General features: G+C 46.6%; 4 protein-coding genes across 5 annotated transcripts; 3 read left to right on the forward strand and 1 right to left on the reverse strand.

Moving 5' to 3' along the window:
- The first annotated feature begins 34 nt into the window (after positions 1-34).
- On the forward strand, positions 35-3,262 carry LOC129593338 (omega-amidase NIT2-like). Its single transcript, XM_055489593.1, has 7 exons — positions 35-459; positions 703-823; positions 954-1,136; positions 1,347-1,421; positions 2,480-2,657; positions 2,744-2,799; positions 2,941-3,262. The coding sequence occupies exons 1-7, from the start codon at positions 331-333 to the stop codon at positions 3,027-3,029; spliced, it is 831 nt and encodes a 276-aa protein (XP_055345568.1). The 5' UTR covers positions 35-330; the 3' UTR covers positions 3,030-3,262.
- Positions 3,263-4,216: 954 nt separating this feature from the next.
- LOC129593336 (set1/Ash2 histone methyltransferase complex subunit ASH2-like) lies at positions 4,217-7,907 on the reverse strand. The gene is made up of 9 exons (XM_055489592.1): positions 7,519-7,907; positions 7,312-7,401; positions 6,931-7,228; positions 6,566-6,749; positions 5,812-6,117; positions 5,225-5,583; positions 5,033-5,125; positions 4,805-4,963; positions 4,217-4,688 (listed from the first exon to the last, which is right to left on the reverse strand). The coding sequence occupies exons 1-9, from the start codon at positions 7,656-7,658 to the stop codon at positions 4,575-4,577; spliced, it is 1,743 nt and encodes a 580-aa protein (XP_055345567.1). The 5' UTR covers positions 7,659-7,907; the 3' UTR covers positions 4,217-4,574.
- A 101-nt stretch (positions 7,908-8,008) lies between these two features.
- On the forward strand, positions 8,009-9,875 carry LOC129593384 (transmembrane protein 254-like). The gene is made up of 5 exons (XM_055489665.1): positions 8,009-8,267; positions 8,453-8,486; positions 8,672-8,784; positions 9,168-9,227; positions 9,440-9,875. Exons 1-5 carry the CDS (start codon positions 8,227-8,229, stop codon positions 9,543-9,545), a joined length of 354 nt encoding a protein of 117 aa, XP_055345640.1. The 5' UTR covers positions 8,009-8,226; the 3' UTR covers positions 9,546-9,875.
- A 687-nt stretch (positions 9,876-10,562) lies between these two features.
- LOC129593358 (uncharacterized) lies at positions 10,563-15,478 on the forward strand. Of its 2 annotated transcripts, none has more exons than XM_055489623.1 (9): positions 10,563-11,203; positions 11,450-11,511; positions 12,005-12,140; positions 12,603-12,926; positions 13,113-13,581; positions 13,740-13,875; positions 14,057-14,184; positions 14,347-14,649; positions 14,772-15,478. In XM_055489623.1, the coding sequence occupies exons 1-9, from the start codon at positions 11,143-11,145 to the stop codon at positions 15,154-15,156; spliced, it is 2,004 nt and encodes a 667-aa protein (XP_055345598.1). In that variant the 5' UTR covers positions 10,563-11,142; the 3' UTR covers positions 15,157-15,478. The 2 variants fall into 2 exon arrangements, with proteins under 2 accessions (XP_055345598.1, XP_055345599.1); XM_055489624.1 differs by having other exon boundaries at positions 14,775-15,478.
- The last annotated feature ends 3,535 nt before the right edge of the window (positions 15,479-19,013 follow it).

Here is a 19,013-nt window from a genome sequence, read left to right on the forward strand (position 1 = left end):
CAGTCAGCTGTCGTGTGTGGCCACTGCAGCGGAAGGTGCATTTTGAATCATTTCAGATACAATACTTTATATTCCGTATTTGTTTACAGTTTTGTTTTCTTTGTGTTAGTTGTACGCAGATTGCTTGTGAGATCCTTATATCATTGGTGTCCGAGTACCGGACATCTAAAAAACCTTTCCCAAATCAGTTGGCTGTACAAGTGGATTGCAATTCAGAAGTGGAAGCAGTGTCTTTTTTTTGCTGTCTGCAGTAGACCACTGATCAAGCGTACTAGTCACCGGGGCTCTTGAGTGAAGTGATAAAGTCTTCTCGCCTTGCCATAATTCATTATGTCGAAATTCACCCTTGCTTTGATTCAAATGAAAACGGGATTGGATAAAGCGGAGAACATATCTCGAGCTCTGCAGATGATAAGGACTGCCGCCACCGAACACAAAGCCAAGCTCATCTCCTTACCAGTAAGTAGGTTTTTAATAAATCGAAATTATAAGTGCACCTGAATTTAACTAACTGAATTTAGCCAGCCAGTCGTGGTGCGCAGAGTTACTAAACGGAAGTCTGTGCGCACCAGAGAGAGGTGAAGATACTGAAGCCTTTAACATCCGCGGCATTAACGTAGTTAGCAGGGCGCCCAGTGGAACACAGCTACAGACGGGAGTGCCAACTTAAATTACTTAATGCGTTTCAGTTTGCCTGTTTAGGAATGCTTCAATTCTCCGTATGGGACGCAGTATTTCGCAGACTACGCCGAGCCTATCCCTGGGCCGACGGTGGAGGCGCTGGCCCAAGCTGCCAAAGAGCACAAAGTGTACCTGATCGGAGGTAGGCTGAACGGTAGCAGCAGCTTTAACAAGAGAAACAGCTGTTGCGCGACGCGCAGCCATCCGTTCCTTTCCGCTGCGTCCTACGATGTGGATGCATGGTGTTACCGGTGTTTTTGACTCTGGAGCAGGTTCCATTCCGGAGAAGAAGGGCACCGCGTTGTATAATACGGCCACGGTGTTCGGACCGGACGGCAGTTTGATGAAGACATTCCGCAAGCTCCACTTGTTCGACATCGACATTCCCGGCAAAATCACCTTCCGCGAATCGGACAGCCTCCAGCCCGGCTCCGAGTTCTGCGTCCTTGATACAGGTTAGGCGGCCAGTAGTGTCAGGCCCGCCTCTTGTAGTAGTAGTCGCTATTAAATGGAGCAGGAATGACTGCCGTGACGGTTGGGTTTGTCACTGCTTCAAAACAATATACTTTTTCGCTCTGCGGTTGCTACTTGTTTGTGGCAAGTTCTTTCGGTTTGCGTGGTTCGTAATTTTTTCATCTCAACTGTCGCCTATTTGTCCGTTGTAGGCTTCTGCAAAGTCGGCGTGGCTATCTGTTACGACATCCGCTTTGCGGAACTGGGTTTGACCTACGGGAAACTAGGTGGGTTCTGCCAGTGGATCGCAGTATCCGAGTATCGGCAAGAGATTTCTGGAAGCGCGTAGCTGATCAGTAGGGACATACCCCATTGAATCTGTTGTCGACAATATATAAAGGACGCTCCAAAAGTACGTTTCCCTATTTTGTATCTCCCGGCTTGAACGCTTTTAGTTCTTATGAACCATATTTTTAGAAACGTCCTTCATTAACGAACCAAAATAAAATATAACTCTACCTAACTACAATCAAATAGAGAAGAACTGCCGAGAAAGCCGTTCAAGGTTTTCGGCACTTTGCCACGGGTTTTACGCTGACAGTTTTTGTTATTTTTCTCAGTCTTCCTGCTCAGTTTTCGGAAAGCACCAAATATGATCAGATTAGGAATTCTTTTCTGTCCTAATTCCAAGAACGAAACAAAACAGCTTCTTTGCAGTGCTTTTCCAGAATATTAAAAACTCTTTATGACTAGGTGGAAAAACCACAGAGCTGCTCAAGGTGCCAGACGGTAAAAAATCGAAAATTTCTTGTAAAACATTATTGTTGTAGGTACAACTTGAAGTTATTTGTGTCTAAGACCCGCATGACTGCGCATGAAATTTCCTTTTTATTGATGCCAAGAACTTTTGGATTCATATCAGCAAGAAGGCTGAAAAGGAGGATTCCGGCGTCGTGGAGAAAAAAAATGTTTGCTCTCCTCCGTAAATTTTTAAAACCATTCTGTTATTGCAGTAATATTAAGAACAGTATTTGTAGCTGGTACTTTAAATTTGCTGCCGAAATTACAACAGGGACGGAAGTGGTAACAAAAAGAACGAGCTTCGAAAAAACCCGTGGAAATGAGTGTATAAGTAGTATTGCTATTCTGTTTTTCGTTTTCCCAGTTCTTCATTAAATCTTTTGATTCTTATTTCTCTAATTGGTTTACATAATTGCTTATACAACAAAAAATATATCACATGTCTATTACTTCAAATGGCAGGGAGGCAAAATAGGGAAAGTTACTTTTGGAGCGTCCTTTGTACATGCCTTCGCTATTTGGGTGAATAAATGTGCGACTGCAGGGTGCGACCTAATCGTGTACCCTGGCGCCTTCAACATGACCACTGGACCGGCGCATTGGCGGCTGCTGCAGCAGGCGCGCGCTCTGGACAACCAGCTGTACATAGCCGCCGTATCTCCGGCGCGGGACGAGACTGCCGGTTACGTCGCCTGGGGTCACAGCTCGATCGTGAGTCCCTGGTGAGTGCCAGGGCTAATACGTTGGGCGTTACCTTGCGTTTGTTTCCCTCGCCTCTGTCCACGGCTGTCCATTAAATTTCTTCCAGGGCCGATGTGCTAGCGGAAGCTGACCATACCGAGCAGATCGTTACAGCGGAAGTCGGTAGGCCGCTTCTCTTTTGATTACAAAAATTTGTTAAAACGGTCTGCTGGCTGAGTTGCTTTGCAACTCTACATACAGTATTACAGTGGAAGAAGTTCGCGCCGTTTTTCTGCGCTTGTTGTGTAGGATGTTTCTTTGCAGATCCTGCCTACGTTCAGCAAGTGCGCTCGCAGATTCCCATAACTAAGCAGAGGCGCCTAGATTTGTACCGAATGGAATTTAAAGCATAAAGCTGCTTGCGGGAGCGTGGCCAGATTGTCACTCGTCCTTGTCCCGGTGCACACTATTTCTTTTCGCCTTACAATTAGACACTTGAGTCTGTGATTACTGGTTTAGCTTTGTAATGGGCTAACTCTATCCTGTTTTGCGGGATTCCACGTCGTTTTAAATTTTAATGGTGTGCAGAGGGTAGAACCGCTGCATCGCGATTTAATCATTTAGCTTGGTAAAGGCGAAACGCAGATCAGTTTCTCATTGCAGGTAATAGGAGTCTACGCCCGACTCGAGGAAGCGTTTTGCAGTTACAAATTAAGGTCAGCGCTTTCTCTTCTGAGTTTGATTGACCTTTTCTCATAGATGAATCATGAGAGTCTGAGACGCATCTGTAGATCAGATCAGATGATCAGTATTAATCTGCAGAGACAAGAGACAGAGAAATTAGAGTCCGTAAACCGCTAAAATAACGGAGCGTAGCGACCGCTAACTGAGCGGTTCGTCAAGCTCCGCGCAGGTTTTTAGGCCTAATAAACCGCGCTTCGCTAAGCTCCGCTAAATGTCCTAGAACTTTCGTTTCGCGGCAAATGCAAATGTTCAAGTTCGCTAAAAATCCCGCTAATTACAGGGAATTTATTGCAATTCTCTAACATTTTTACTGCAATTTCTGACTAATTTTTAAAAATTTGCCCGTCAGCTTCGCGCGAAACGTTGCTGTTTTTTTGGCTTCTGCTTGCGTCTGCGGAAAGTTCACCTTAATTTTTTTCAAATCGAAACTGATTTTTCTTCTTTAAAAATTTTCGCTAAGCTTCGCTTAACAGTTCAAAAAAAATTTTCCGTTTTCGCTATTTCGCTGAATGGTTTTGGAAAGCCGCTAAGCTCCGCTGTTTTACTCCCAAATTTGACTACAGTTACGTTCCGCTAAGTTGGCCAAAAATGTTGAGACTTTCCGCTTCGCTGTGGAAGTCTTAGCGGTTTACGGACTTTAAGAGAAATACATACTATGTGGACTCTGTAAACGTTTGAATCGTTTGTATGATATTTGAGTCGTTTTAATGGTAGACAGGTAGACCAAAATATTTAATAAGTCTGTACATCTACAGTAATTGGAGCATGCCATGCCTTGATAATCAGGAGATTTTCTCGGTTTTTTTAAACTGCATCTACTTTGTGCTGTATATAAACAACCAACAAAATGTCAGCGAGGCAACAGCCATTTAATAAAAACATCCACCTTAAAGAAATCAACAAATTTCCCTGTAAAATACAGCATGGAAGCGCAGACATTCAGAACCGATGGAAGCATGGCTCTTGACAGTTGACACAAACTAATACTGCAACAACAAGCGCACCCTTTGAAAACAGTAACACAGCGGTCGAACAATATCGGCATACAAGGCAAAAACGGGTAAAAACCATAGCGCATACTATGGAGCGGAGAATAAGAGATCCAAGGAGATAACAACAGTGACAAACTCTTCCAAAGCGCGCACGTGAAACGGGCATATGCAGGCAGCTGCTACCAGCCTTCAACAGAAGCCGGCAGCAACCTAACACAGAACTCAGCTATCAGATTTCGTTTTGCGACGTTTGGTCGTTGTTACATCGCTGCAGACGCTATAGAGGATGTCGGATACGGTCTGCTCCACAGCGCTCTCCCACACCCGCTCATTCATCTGAAATAACCCATCGTCAACGTACAGTTACGGTGTCCAGTGCCCACATATCACAACCACACGTCATTAACGTGTAGCAAAATTAGGAACACTATACTAATCCAATGCAGCCATACCGGAAGAAACTGCAGAGATGTCGGTGGGTACTGAAACACTGGTCCGAAGTTTAAGGATACTGCAGCATTCTTGTACAGGGAAACCGCCGGGAAGTATCGGCCGTTGTTGATGTCCGTAAACGCCGTTCCACAACACTTGCCGTTCTTGAAGAAAATGATCTGCAAACCAGTAAGCTACCTCCTAGGAACCGAACCGTGCTTTGCCACTTCAACTAATCGTTGCGTTACCTGACTGCCCATCCGTGGCTTAAGAGCAGCAACCTCTCTGGGGATGTCCTCTCTGCTTTCATAGTAGAAATGGTTTTTGTACTTCACTAGCGGCTGCAACGTACAACAGGTTACACGACCATGGACCATGACTGATGTTAGAACCACGCCTATCCCGACGATAGGGGAGAAAATGCTAAACATATCACCCACTTCCTGCTTGAAAGAGTCGGGCAGAATCTGGTGCATGTTATCGGCGGGCAGCTCAATGTAACAGCCCAGCACGTCACCAGCGGTGTACCCTTCAGAGTAGTGCCGACCCCGGGAGGCGTGGAAGACGGTGCCCTTGCGAGAGCGCCAACTGTAGCCGAAGCGGTCGTAGCCGAGAGGTGCCTGCAGAGCGGCATGCACAGTACCCCAACCGGCCCGGACGGCCGCGTTGCCAGGGAGGTCCCGCACTGTCAACTCGTAGTACCATCGCCCGCATCCCACGCTCTGGTTGGCCCGCACACAGGAGTAGCCTTTGTCACCGATCACGCTTAGCCGGTCGTTAGACACTTTCAGCTGCGGTGCTGTTGAAAAAACATCAAAACAATGCTTACACAGGCGCTAACGATAAATTTTTACTAAAAGCGAAAGAATACACCAACAGCAATCAAAACACATAATTTTTTATTTGCACAGAAAAAACAGCTACGGCGCACGTTCAGAAACCGAGGTACTGTAGCGAAAAGTCGCCGATAACAGAGCGAGGCGAATGAACAGCGCAAAAAAATGCTGACGAACCGCTAAGTACGTACCTTGATCCTGGATAGAGAGGGCGATGCGGTCCTCTACGAAGACGCGGTACAAGTGGCCAGGAATGGGCCGACCTTGGGGCCCATGCCAGGCTTCAGGGTTGTTGATGTAGCTTTCGCTGAGAGAGGATGTCCGGTCGCACTCGGCCAGGATATAACGGAAGTTGGGGTTGGTCGGCAGTTCGTGAGGCACGCTGGTAGGGAAGGCCTTGAGGGTAGTTAGCAAGTCTGTCCGGGGCACCGGAAGCGGAGGGGGTGTCGGCACGGGAAGCCGCTTTCTCAGTTGACCCCGGGAAAGTTTCGGAGAAACTAGAAGCAGCGGGAACAGAGAAACTAGTACTCCAGCACTCCAAGTAACATACTACAGCACTTATCAAGGTCAACCACTAACAACTGCTACTTTTTATACGCCGCGGCGGTCGCTCTAACCGTACCTCACGATATGCATGCCTCTTCAGAGTCAGTGCTCTTTCAGAAAATAACAGTACTGCATAACCGTATCATGTATTACAAAATTTATTACGAATAGTTTTCCATTTTCAGTGTTTCTGTTAATCAGAAAGAGACAAGTGGCGTCATGCTGCATCTGCGGCTACGATAATAATTTTCTTTACTGGTAAGTCAGTAACAGCACGCAGAAATATGGTTTATACGCTTACAGAAAAACGTCTACAAACACCTACGGAAGTAAGGGACACTAATACAGTACAGGAGTAACAATTTTTCAAGTTACCGCACGGTTTACTGCTCTGCTTACCACTGATGCCAGTTCTTTGTTGGTCCAGACCATTGAGCAATGGTTTGGCGTTACCCGCAGGCAGGGCCGAAGTTGAGGTGGGTGAGGAGATATCGTAGGGATTCAAATGATTTATATCAACCAAAAGGGAATAGGAGACACCGGCGCGGCCCAGTTCGGCGTGGAAAACGGCGGGGTAGGAGGCCTGCAAGGACAGCCAGAATGTGAGCAGGGATAGTTACGGAGTGCAGTCTGCAGCAGCGCCGACGCCAGCACATCTGTCGCGTCGCAAAACGCGCAGTACGCGTCTCTGCGTGCTCAACCGCCAGCACAATCCGTTCGTAAATGAACGTAAAAGTTCGTAAATGAGGCTGACGCCAACTCACCAGCGTCTTGATGATGGTCTCCTGCCACATGCCCTCCGTGCGCGACGCCGCCCCTGTCATCGCGTCCCAGAATTGGTTGATGAAGGGCAGGATCTGGCGCGCCGCGAAGGACTTATCCGGGAGGCCCTGCGCCGCGGCGTAGTGCGTCAGATTGGCCATGGCGGTGATGGAGATCTGCAGGTACGTCGGCGGTCGCTCCTTCAGTTCGGAGATGCCCCCGCCCGCCCCGGACCCCCCCGAGGCGGCAGTACACGTGACGCATAGGTAGTTGTAGCTGAGGCTGAAGGGTATCGTCAGTCTGCAACACACCAATGACTTGTCACTGAATTATGAAGGACCGCAAGTGTTAGGCGAAGAGAAGACAGCGCTCATCGCACGCACTTGGGTTGGCCGTTGAGGCCTGCCAGCACGTCCTCGCGACTGAACCATCTACTGCAGCTGCCGCACAGATACCGCACGGGGGCCAGAAATCTGCAAGGCAACCAACGCGCATCAGTCTTTCCCATCAGAAATGACAACCACAACAAGCAATATCACGAACGACAGAAAATGCGTGTCGCATCGTTGCAACAGCAACGTCTCACACACTGGGGATCGTAGGGATCGTGCCCGTCCGTTCCGTTGCTCGTTCTGCTGGTGCTGTTAGCATAGGCCGCACCAGACGCGGAATGCTTGTCCTTGCTGGCAGCTGTGTGCTCTTCTGCCGCAGAATCTCCCCCCGACGACATCGTTCAAACAGTAAAAAACCCAAGCCTTTGGCGATTGTGTACACCTCACATTCAACCGGATTCGGAAGCGCTGAAGCAAAACCAGCCCGAAACCTGCAACTAAGGGCTATACCAAGACCACCACAAAAGCTAGGTAATTGCAAATCAATTCAGAGATCCTCAGAGAGATGTCAAAATTATAAATTGGATAATAAGCATCATAATATTCACCAAATTTTGCGATGAAATGATAAATCATAAACTCAGCGACCGAGACCTACATGCGTCCTTTTGCGGCAGGGCAACCGCCATTAGAAGACAGTTTGAGAAAACCATCAAGCCACCGGAAGTCAGTTCCCTTTCCGTTTTCCTATTGCCAGTTTTCAGATTTGTTTGGAGAAACTTTGGAGTGCCGAAAAAAATTAATCATGTTTTGAATCGCGGAATATGAGATATTTTACTATCCGTTAAGTTTGTTTTGCGACTGTTTAGAAGCGACATCTTGACATCAGCCAAACGCTAACCTTAGATTATTTGCTTGACAAGCTGTGCTGCCAGCGTTGTTGGGAAATTGTCGTAATTAGTCAAGATGAAGAGGACGTTCTTCCAGATGGCGGAACCACGTTGGATGTAAGTATACGATGGTTTGTGGCCAGTGCCTACTGAGTCTTAATAATGTCTGGGCGCTAGTACAGCTTGTCGCTGGTGAGCTGCGTAAACATTTGCAGGCAGAACACCAGTGGACTGGAGCACGTTTTTGCAGTTTTGCTAATGTTGCCACGCTAAGACGAAGTGATGATCGCTCTGCTTGACAGGTTCACGATTGCGGTGGGACTGGGAATGCTGCTGGTGAGTAAACACTGTAATCTGACTAAGTCACTAAGCCAAGTTCTCCTTCCTCTGCTCGTCGCAGTGCAGTGATTACGCTGCAACAGTAGTGAAAACAAGGCACTGCTAGTGCTGTCGTAGCGCTTAGCGGACGTAAACACTAAAGTGAGTTGTCTGATCATTCATCGCTTCCATTGCCTTTGCAGTGGAGCTGGCTGGCTCCGAGCTCCATCCCGGGACCGTACGGACTGTATTTGGGTCCGGTGGGAATGCTGGGCCGCTTCCTCGGGGAGAACTTCCCCCACATCGTTTCCTCCATGTTAGTCGCGTCACGCGTCTAAGCTTGATAAAATGTAGTTGAAGAATTGAACTGATAGTGTAATCAGTGCCACAGCGGCCGCGTTCATTGCTGTTTCTAGACTAGCCAATCCTTTCCGATAAATTATTAAATTCGCTGCTCAGTGGATTACGTAACCTACTGCTCTTTTCTTGGGAACGTACTTTTTTGCGCGGAATAAGCCAGTAGAGTTTTGAAACTGGAAAGTCTCTGTTTTTAAGCGAAGTGACGGTTATCGCAGTCTCATTAGTTTGGCAAAAAGTGATTTAAGCTGTTTAACAGTACGTATAGTTGGATACCCGCAAGTTTTGACATGCCTGTAATCTTCGCTTGCATTTAACATTATATTACTGTTGTCTTTGCAGAGTGTACGTCGCTACCTTTCTGCATATCGGCGAGGCGCTATATGCAGCTAAACTATGTTGGTAAGTGACTAAGTGGGCCTCTTTCCAGTGGCTCTTAGCGCCGACAGTTGGTATAATCTGGGGAACGCGGAGTGCATTCTGCGCTGCATTCGGTTGCATAAACCGCAAGGACACAGACTCCAGTATATTATGCCATGCTCATTAGGGATCTGTTGAGTTTTCTCGGGGCATTTCAGTCCATTGCACGTGCACAGCTGCGTCTGTGGTTGCAGGGATCAGCGTCTGACCGTCGGCACGTCACTTAAGTGGGTGCTGCAGACCTTCCTCTTCGGCTTCGCCTCCCTGCGCATTCTCCGCAGCCGGACCCGCACCGCCTGACGACCTGACCCACGCTTTTCCCCAACCACCCAGATGCATTTGCATCTTGCAGCCAGCGAGTTCGCCTGCCGGATGTGAAAGTACCAAAGATAGACTATATTTTCCTGTTCCTCACCATGCCCGTAATCATAAGTTGACACGATGTATATGGCGCTTTATGGAGATTTTTGACTGTTTTATTATGATTTTGCTGTTGATTGTTATACCGTGGTAGATTCGCATCGTGGAATGCAAGTGTACTGACCACAGTCATCTAGGGCACCCTAATTTTTACTGTTTTAGTGAGTTATTCTGTTGCTGCATTCTGTATTTTTAAACTGTATTGTTCGGGTTTGCTTAGAACGGACTGCGTTAACCCTAGTTCAGAATTTGGCTGGTGATCGGGGTAGGAGTGTTGAATAGATTTTGGATTTACCAAGTGATTTCTGGTTAATTTTTGTACTTAAAAACCCTTGCCATATACTTCTATTGATATTTGTAACGAACAGCTAACCTGTAAGAGCCACAGGTTGAAAGGTCAACAATACCCTGTTAATTCGCTTTGCGCCAGCCATCGATTTGGGATGTTGCAGTTGCTCTACTTTGCTGCCAGCTTGCACCTGCTAGCAAACTACTGCAGCACGTACACTACAAGCCGAAATGCATTTTGTTGTACCAGCGGTTTCTTTTGTTAAAGATGTAAAAAATGTAACAAGTTTATTATATAGATATGATACGGGGCCTGTGTACGTAGCTAATATACGTAGCCGTGTAATAATGAGATCTGATGATTCCGATCAAAGCATACGACGCATGCGAAAAGTGCCTACTTGTACAATACAGATGTATTGTACTTATATCTATATGTTATGTATATCTTTGTAGTGGTAGCTAATAAAAAACGAAGCGGCTGCAAGTGGCATTTAATGCCCTAGCACTTGTTCTGCTGCTGTTGTCGCTTAAACGGCACAAAGTACTGGCCTTTATATTTGACGGAGATGGCTGTTGCGCTATTCTGCCGGAAGCGTCGTAGTCGTGTTATGTAGTTTGACCACACGCGCATACTCAGTAAATTGAGAGATAAACGCGATGCTGTGCTAGTTGTATTAATATGCATGTTATGTCGAGGTCGGAGGATGCCGAAGAGTTTTTGCTTGGTACTCCGCATCTGTTTCGTTTTGGTCGTTGTTCCGCGGGGACTGTGAGCTTCGCCGGTGACGGGAGTGCTGGACACACTGTACCGATGTCTTACATGTACTGAGCAGGAGCCGCGTCACTGCTGCATGCGAACGGGGAAAGGAGAGATGTGCTATATATGATACAACAAAATTATAATTTTATATTATAGCCAATGCGCTCAACCGAATATTTCTGTCAGGACTTACATTCAGTACATTCCCCTGCAGTTGTTTCTGTTGCCGCCAAGATTACGTGGATCTGGCAATCTGCGTTTTGTTATATTTGTTATCTAGGCCGGCAGCAGTTGAAGGGTGCTATCCTGTATCAACATTATTAATCAACTGTTAGGGCAACTTCTGCACCCGACAGATCATCCACGTGAACCCGGCCACTGTCGTTTTCGGGGCATCGGCGCCCATGATCACTCCCCGCTTTTATTATGGAAGACAAGGCACTTCCCACACTCCTGCTTTGCATTTTGACGCTCCTCCTGGCAAACGGTGAGAACGGGACAACGCAACGCTACCTCACTTATTAACCGGGGCCGTTGCTGTTATACAAAGTATTCTATCTCGTTATTGCCTACAATACAGCTGGATATCATCGTGGGTGTGCTGAACTAGGTTTGGCGAATACGCCGAATGGTGTACAATTAACAACGGCAAAGCACTCGTCAGAAATACGCTGACAATGGTAGAATATGGTCATTTCAGCCATACTAAGGATTGTGTGACCTCTCGCTGCAGGTTCCGTTTGGGGACGTCGCGTGTGGTTCGTGTCATCAGGGATCGGCAGCTTCCAGAACGAGGTACAGTCATGGAGTGCCAGTACGTACATAGAGAGTATAATAAATTATAGTTATGGACAACCGGACTTTCATAAGTAAAAGGAAAATAAATCTACCACAATAATTATAATCACAGTTATTCTAACCCAATAAATATCCGTATCGTTATGTATGTGCTATAATGTTTTTATAATCATGCCATTTATGCGCAGTTGCAATTATAATTCTGCTGATATTGAAAATAAGTACTTACGCTTTCGAAGTATAACAAGAATTTTCAGGACTGCTACTTACATTAAATTTATGATGCTTAATCTGTGGTATTCAGTACATGTGCGGCAGAGGTAGTGGAAAGCGACATTAATGTATTCAAAATTTTGTGTTTTCACTTGAGATAATTTTTGAATGCTAAGTGGATGCGGAATGCTTCGACTTCGCGCGGAATAGTTCTACTTATCCGCGCGCGCATTTTACGACCTGAGGAATAGGCAAAATGAGTTCAAAACGGTTGTAGTCTTCGTCATCCCTGGCGACTTACTCGTTCAACGTCAGTGGGCGGTTGGCTGATGGGGACGCTGGAAGGGGCTTTATCGGGAGAGTGCGGGCGGAAGCAGACAAAGGGAACCTGTCGATAGCATATGCGCTCAAAGGTACGTTAGGTAAAAGCTGCAACATAGCAAGTATAAAGGGCGCTAGGTACTTGCAAGTAGAAACTATAAATCAGAATTAAGGTCACATGTGTTTGCTTTTTATTAATCCCTATATTTATATCATAATTATTTTAAATAGTTCGATAAAAGTACAATGTACAGAACTGCACATACAGTCACAGAAGTATGCACTTTTAGCTTAAAGCTGTACGGGTATAATAGCGCCATTCGTCTTCCTTGCCTCACTTTATTGAATCAGTGAAATTCACTGTGCGATAAAGAGGTACACGGAGGATTGATGTATATGTTACGTCTGGTCATAAGTGTTAAATGGAACATTACTAGCACATGTACAGATAGGTACCTGAGACGGTATTAATATCGGATATGCGGATGTTGGGCAGTATAATACTACAGAGTATATTACGTATATCGTATAATCATTTTTATACTGCTTTGCAGACAGCGCAGATCAGTCGCCCATACAGTTACTTGTCGACAGTGTCACCGGTGACCTACAAATTCGGCCGGCGCACCTGAGCACCGCTGGCACTCAGCAGCTAACCTCACCCACATCTGCATCGGCATCTGCAGCGGCTACGGACAGTGTACACTTCTTCGTCACAGCGGAGGAGCGGACATCGGCTCCCGCCGCTGCCGGCAGTCATCGGCTGATCACGAGTTCGGACGGTGCCGACAAGAAGGACAAAGTTGTAGCAAAAGTAACGCTGATTTTCTCCGGAAACGACACCGGCATGGACGGGCTGTCTCCAGTGTTCGATCTTGGTAAATAATGGTACCTAACATTCACCAGTAACGAAAAACGCTGTAAATTGTGGGAAGGTATAATTCAATGATAATTACTTTTGTAATTAAAGTATATGCGGAAAGCACGCGGAAAGCAGCATGCATACACATCGCAGAAGTACTGTACATATTAGCAGTGCATGAGTTTTGATTGCGCATATACAGCCGTACCGAGCACTGCACTGGTGGGAGACGTCATTGGGCGTGTGGAGTTGGCCAGCAGTGGACGGGGAATTACATACAGCGTCAGCAGCATCGACGTCCTATCAAAGGACAGCCCAGGGGCTAACAGCACGGCCACCCGCGGCCCTTCCGGCCGCCTCCTGGACATCACGGCTCGCAGTGGTGAAGTGTACGTCAGTATGTTCCTGGCGGCTTTCAGCCAACAGCGCCTACAGCTGACCGTGGCCGCCAGCGAAGCCGCTGGGCAACGCAAGGCACAGGGCAGCGTGCGCGTGTGGATATACGACTGCGGGCAGGAAGTGCAGCTAAGCCTGGGCTTGCCGGTCTCCGCGTTGTTGCAGCACGGCTACAGTAACCTGACGCAGCAGCTCAGCGCCGGATTTGGTTGGCCCCTGGCACTAGGCAGGGTGTCTCTCAACGAAGCCGTAACGCCAGACTCCAAGCGCGAGCGGTAAGTAAAGCAGAAATATCTGGGGTTTTCGAAGTTTAGAAGTAGACTGCCGCCCGTAGTGCCGGTGGTCACAAATACCCGCCAGTGGCTGATGCTCATTTGCTCGGGTTTATATACAAGCGTACCTGTTCTGAATATCTGCGGCATTCTGCGCACAGGACAATTGTCAAGTTGATCTTCCTGGATAAAACGCGCAATCACATCATCAGTCCGAGTGCAGTGCTGACCGAGTTGGACCGGAACAGTGCGTCCTTCCGCGGGTTGGAGAGGGCTTTGGCGCTGGAGAAAATGCAGGTGGGTGGCTTAGGGCGTTACTAGGCGTGGCGCCACGGACTGGTAAAGATACAGCTGCACTGAAAAATGCAGTTTGCGCTAGTATTGTTCTGCTCCGGGCCCCGGCAAACTGGGTACTGTGCCGGACGTAGCCATTTAGAATACGGTATTTCTCGCCCAGATTGCATCATCGCTGTTTCAGGTTAGTGCGCGCAGTCTGCCGGCATGGGAGAACGTTTCGCTGGCGGCTATCGTCCTCATCGCCGTCTGCGCCTTCCTGGCGCTGTGTCTGTGTCTCGTAACGGGCATCTTCTGCCACTTGAAGCGCAGGTAGGTGTGGCCGTGTGAACACACGCAGTTTTTCTTGTGCTGGCGTCGACTGACTACAGAAACATAGTGAACCGAAGAGATCTGTCTCCTTGTCTCGATGACGGGATCCATTAACCAACTCGCTTTGTCTGTTTGCTGCTTATGTACTGCATGCATTTGCAGGTATCGTCACGGATATTTTTACAGCAGGCAGCGTATTCCGACGCCACCGACTAGCAGTGGCAAGTTGCCCGCTTACCGTGCCAAAGGTTCGCTGAGCGCCAGCAGCATGCATTCCCTGCATCCCATTTCCGACCATCCGTCTTTCCAGCCGCCGGCGTCTGGGCACTACGGAAACGCCTTGCACAACCATGGCTGGGCCAGTTCCCGGACGCCCTCCCTCTCCTCGACCGGTATCGGCGCTGCGTCGATGACGCCGGCGCCCTACATCTACGGTTCAATTGGCAACCCTCTGGCCTCCTTCCGGTATGTAACACTGGCTCTACTGCGTCACTGAACTTTCGTCCCACCGGTTACACTTTTATCTTAAGCTCCTAACATATTGCAATCGTAGCCAAACCATAATTGTATGCATTGTTCGCTCGCAGCAGCAACTACCCGGTGGACATTGGTCCGAAGCCTGAACGCGGCCGGATGAGCAGCTACGAGGAGCAAGAGATGTCGCTTAGCCTAGCGTCAGATGCCATAAGCTGCAGCGGTCGCCGCAGCGAGGAAGTGCCCAAACGGCGGACCGCGGTAGACGCCGCTGAAATGGAGACTGACGGCGACGTGGACTGCCTGCCTGCCACCGAGTCTGACCCGCTTAGCCGTATAACCCGATCGACAGCAAAGACACGTCCACGCAGTCAGACCGCTTCGCAGTCGCCGGAATCGCAATTGCAAAGGCACCATCGAGCTGCAGCGACCACGGGCCACGCGTCCAGTATACATGCGCCCGACACGCCCACTTCCCTGGAACAGACCTATTTTTGATGCACCAGCAGTAATACTTCAGTACTGGGCTCTCGAACCTTGTATTGTTATTCCTCGTCTTTATTTATGCCGCATTAGGTGCCGTGATTGGTGTGAGGCCCTACGTTCGTTTTACCATCGTTCTACCATAACAATGGCAAAACATACGAGGGGCCTGGTGGCTAGTGTTCCTGTAGAAAACTAGTAGAAATTTTTTATCACGACGACGCTTTGTGTGCCATAGAACAGACGGAATTACTGCATGTTCAGTTACTTACATAATACCACTCTTGCAGCAGTTTTCTTGCTTTCAATAAATGCAATGGGTGATCGCGCTGCATGGTATGGCAGAATTAAAGTTATTAGCATAGGCCACCTGAATTATTATTAAGCGAAATTTGTTTTGAACTCCATAAAAGCTCCAGAATGGACCAGCAAAAAGGAGGCTTCAAAAGGCAGCAGGCATTGTATTTACAGTTACAGTACATACAATAAGCGAGGATTAAGCATTCACCGTATTACTATAACGCGCTCGATTGTATTCGTAGGTATGCGTAATGCTGTAAAGGTTGTGGTTTAATTTCGATCGTAGCCACGAATACTGCCGTTGCGGGATTACGTTAACTGTTGTGCAGTGGCAAAAACCGGTGACCTTTCTGGCACGCAGCCACATATATGGGTGCTGGCGCTTGAGCCTAATCTCGAGTAACAATCACCAGTTAGCAGTAAAAACTGCTCACCAAAACGTGTGGTTGTGGGCGTAAGAATACAACTTCCTTCTAGTACCAGAAAGGGACATCTAGTTACCCGTGCTGGGTTTCTATCCGTCTACGGGTACGCTTCCACGGCGTTTACGAGCTTCTGCATTTATGGAAACTTTGGTCCAGGGAAAACCTCTCGTCGAGCCTTGTCGACAATTTAATTAAGTTATCAGGCGCTGGCTGCCACACGCCTTTTACTGGGACGAAGATCGTATATCTCCTCTGACAACATGCAGTACGGTTGTTGCGTATGCCGGGCAAAAGGTCAATTCGCTAACAGCGGAAATGTTCATTCCCACGCTTTACGCGATAGTAATTTGATGGGATTTTGTTGACCAAATAGACTTACGGGCGAATTAAAAAAAATGCGAATCCAAATGACCTTTGTTACGCACACGGTGCCCGCTACAGCCGGATAAGGCCAACGGAGGGCTGGAGAGCTAGATGGTTCCGACTGGGCAGTACGATTGAGAAGTTGGCTGGAGCCGTTTGAAGACTTTTTCCCCGCATTCCACAATGAGATGTTCTATTTTCATTTCTCTTTATCATTGACACATCCTTGTAACGGGGACATGTCGCTCGTGCGCGCAGATCTAGATTGCGTGCTGACTGCGCGTGAGATCGCGCCAATGTGACGAGTGTCTGGAGATTCAAGCACCTTGAAGATGGGAATAAATATGTACGCGTACGGTACGTAAATTATATATCCGTACATCTATCTTAACAAGAGCACTGTTTGCGTTGAGCCCGAGTAATCCCTATTGATTTCCGATGTAGGGAATTATGTTTTCTTAACCGGAAGCTGTTTAACATGCGAGTGCAGCGCCTGACGCTGAGCACATCCGCACTGCATGTAGGAATGTACGTATTGTACACACAATAGTCGATTATGTATGTTCTTACAAATGCAACAAGCTTACATCCCAGCCACAGTGAAGATGTAAACGATGCCGGCACCTCTCCTCGGGACCCCATACTTAAGCCTATGCTTACACTGGCAAGTATTTGCATAATAAATTGTCAAACAAATTCAATATTATTTGAATACAGGGTAATCCGCGTATGTGGGTTCTGTCTATTGTATTACGGTACAGATGTGCGCAGGTAACAATAAATACTATTGTTATACGACACGTAGTCGCTCTCCGCTTGCGCAATTGCTTTAAATACAGAGTAGTAAGGCACCGCAGTGACCGCACACAAAATTAATTACTGTACAAGCCCAGCACGGATGAATATTGGCCGATGACTATTAAAAAATAAGTAATTCCAAGGAGGTGTTGCTTTGCGGTCGCTTACAGACTGTCATAATAATAATATTAATAAACCCGTACGTTTATTTAGCAATATTATGATACACTTTACATAGTTTAATCGAAACACTGACTGTTTACTTGTACATACAGTACATAACTTCCAATGATGACTAATGTGATTATGACTAACGTGTTAAGTTACATGAATTTTTTACTTTGTACTGTACTCGTACTTATTGTTAACGATAAGTAGCAGCCCAGATATATTTCGACTGTTCTTGGTCAAGTTGTGTTAGAACAGTGTGCATTCTTATCGCGTCCATGGTAACAAGCTTATGATTGACCACTGGACCTAGACAAATGATTTTGGCAAAAAGTCAACAATCTTGGTTCCACCGCTACACCTAGAGAATTTTTATGTACTTTAAAGCAACAAAATTGGTGAAGTAGAAGCCGAGATCCTTTGCCTCAAAGGACAGGGCCGAAGTCCTGGCACAGATAATCAGTATTCATATAACTACTGCACTATCCTTGGTATATTGTAATTCTGTGCCAGATTACCGTCTGCTCACTGTTGTTGTCACAGGCATGAAGGTGTTGTTTTGCAACGTGTCACTTACATACCGTTAAAGTTTTGTATCGGTTGATGGGAAAAAGCTTTGGTTTTTGCCTGTCTGAGTGTAAAATTTAATACGAGTACTACTTGTTTTGTACATGTGTTGCTACATAATATATGAACGGAAGATTACACAGAGCTGGCCCGTACTTGTGCTAGAGCAAGCCGGAAGATGGGAAATTATTCAGACAGGAAATTACATGTTCATTTCGTTAGGAATCGTGATTGGCTCTCGCTAGATTTATCCCCGCAGTCCGATAGTTTTGCAGGCCTGTTGCTGATCAGAGAAATGATTTTTGGAGCGGAGAACGGTTATAACTCAGTTTCGTGCGGATACAGTTTGTCATTACATATGCTACTTATTACGTACACTGCAAAGGACCAAAGAATCACTACAATAATATATATCGGGTCGTATTCATGCAAATTATTCGCGACATTAGCAAAACTTTTGTATATAATACATTCCCGTGTATATCGGCATTAGTCAGCAAAGAGGTTTGCCCCGGCGTCCAGTGCCGGGAAATGAAGTAATCATCCAATTCCAAATGACGGAGAACTGGATGGCGCTTTTGCGCATGCACAGGCCTAATTACGTAACATCAGCCATTTCCGCTTCCATTAACAATCCAATCTCCTAAATGCAGGGATGGCTGGCTGAAGAGATGCTGTTGCATTTGCCGTATGTAAAGGGCATACGTACTAACTACTACCCTAACCATGGGAGATGGGAGTGCGAACCTGCAAGACAACCGAAAATGCAGTACGCCCGTGATATATATGATTTTGTTCTCATAAGCTTTAAATCTTTTACTATCGACTACTATCCTACAAGCCTACCTGCTATAATTGTAACAGGCAATTTCAAAAATATGAATAAAAATTATGAAATCAATCAGATTTTAAAATGGTTTAGAAAACACTGATATTGATGGCATATGTGGGTGCAGCGCAGTGTAACGCTTGCAGGATACGTTATTAAATCAACAATCGTGTAGTGAATATCACTTAGCCAAGTTTCTACAACTTCGTTACCGGTTATGTCATGAACGTTTTGTTGTTGTTACCATAAAATAGGTAGGGTATACCTTATTTTATGGCAACAAAAACTGTTTTTTGTTACCATAAAAGCAACCAAAATTCAAATTCTATCCATCGTTTCAAGGTAGCGTATCTGATACTTACGATACTACGAGTATAGCATACGGGCTATTCACTGTAGTCTGTACAAATACACAGTTATAC

This window comes from Paramacrobiotus metropolitanus, unplaced genomic scaffold (genome assembly GCF_019649055.1).
Source record: "Paramacrobiotus metropolitanus isolate TYO unplaced genomic scaffold, Prichtersi_v1.0 Parri_scaffold0000061, whole genome shotgun sequence".
NCBI lineage: Eukaryota > Metazoa > Tardigrada > Eutardigrada > Parachela > Macrobiotidae > Paramacrobiotus > Paramacrobiotus metropolitanus.

What these genes read in the sequence shown, in the direction of transcription:
- LOC129593336 (XM_055489592.1), bottom strand. Translation starts at nt 7,658, where the DNA reads ATGTCGTCGGGGGGAGATTCTGCGGCAGAAGAGCACACAGCTGCCAGC. An exon ending in CCGACTCTTTCAAGCAGGAA is followed by an intron (nt 5,126 to 5,224) that starts GTGGGTGATATG and finishes TGTACGTTGCAG; the next exon opens with CCGCTAGTGAAGTACAAAAA. An exon ending in AGCCACGGATGGGCAGTCAG is followed by an intron (nt 4,964 to 5,032) that starts GTAACGCAACGA and finishes ACTGGTTTGCAG; the next exon opens with ATCATTTTCTTCAAGAACGG.
- LOC129593358 (XM_055489623.1), top strand. Translation starts at nt 11,143, where the DNA reads ATGGAAGACAAGGCACTTCCCACACTCCTGCTTTGCATTTTGACGCTC. An exon ending in GACGCTCCTCCTGGCAAACG is followed by an intron (nt 11,204 to 11,449) that starts GTGAGAACGGGA and finishes CTCTCGCTGCAG; the next exon opens with GTTCCGTTTGGGGACGTCGC. An exon ending in CCAGACTCCAAGCGCGAGCG is followed by an intron (nt 13,582 to 13,739) that starts GTAAGTAAAGCA and finishes TTCTGCGCACAG; the next exon opens with GACAATTGTCAAGTTGATCT.
- LOC129593338 (XM_055489593.1), top strand. Translation starts at nt 331, where the DNA reads ATGTCGAAATTCACCCTTGCTTTGATTCAAATGAAAACGGGATTGGAT. An exon ending in CCAAGCTCATCTCCTTACCA is followed by an intron (nt 460 to 702) that starts GTAAGTAGGTTT and finishes TTGCCTGTTTAG; the next exon opens with GAATGCTTCAATTCTCCGTA. An exon ending in TTTGACCTACGGGAAACTAG is followed by an intron (nt 1,422 to 2,479) that starts GTGGGTTCTGCC and finishes GTGCGACTGCAG; the next exon opens with GGTGCGACCTAATCGTGTAC.
- LOC129593384 (XM_055489665.1), top strand. Translation starts at nt 8,227, where the DNA reads ATGAAGAGGACGTTCTTCCAGATGGCGGAACCACGTTGGAT. An exon ending in ATGGCGGAACCACGTTGGAT is followed by an intron (nt 8,268 to 8,452) that starts GTAAGTATACGA and finishes TCTGCTTGACAG; the next exon opens with GTTCACGATTGCGGTGGGAC. An exon ending in TGGGACTGGGAATGCTGCTG is followed by an intron (nt 8,487 to 8,671) that starts GTGAGTAAACAC and finishes TTGCCTTTGCAG; the next exon opens with TGGAGCTGGCTGGCTCCGAG.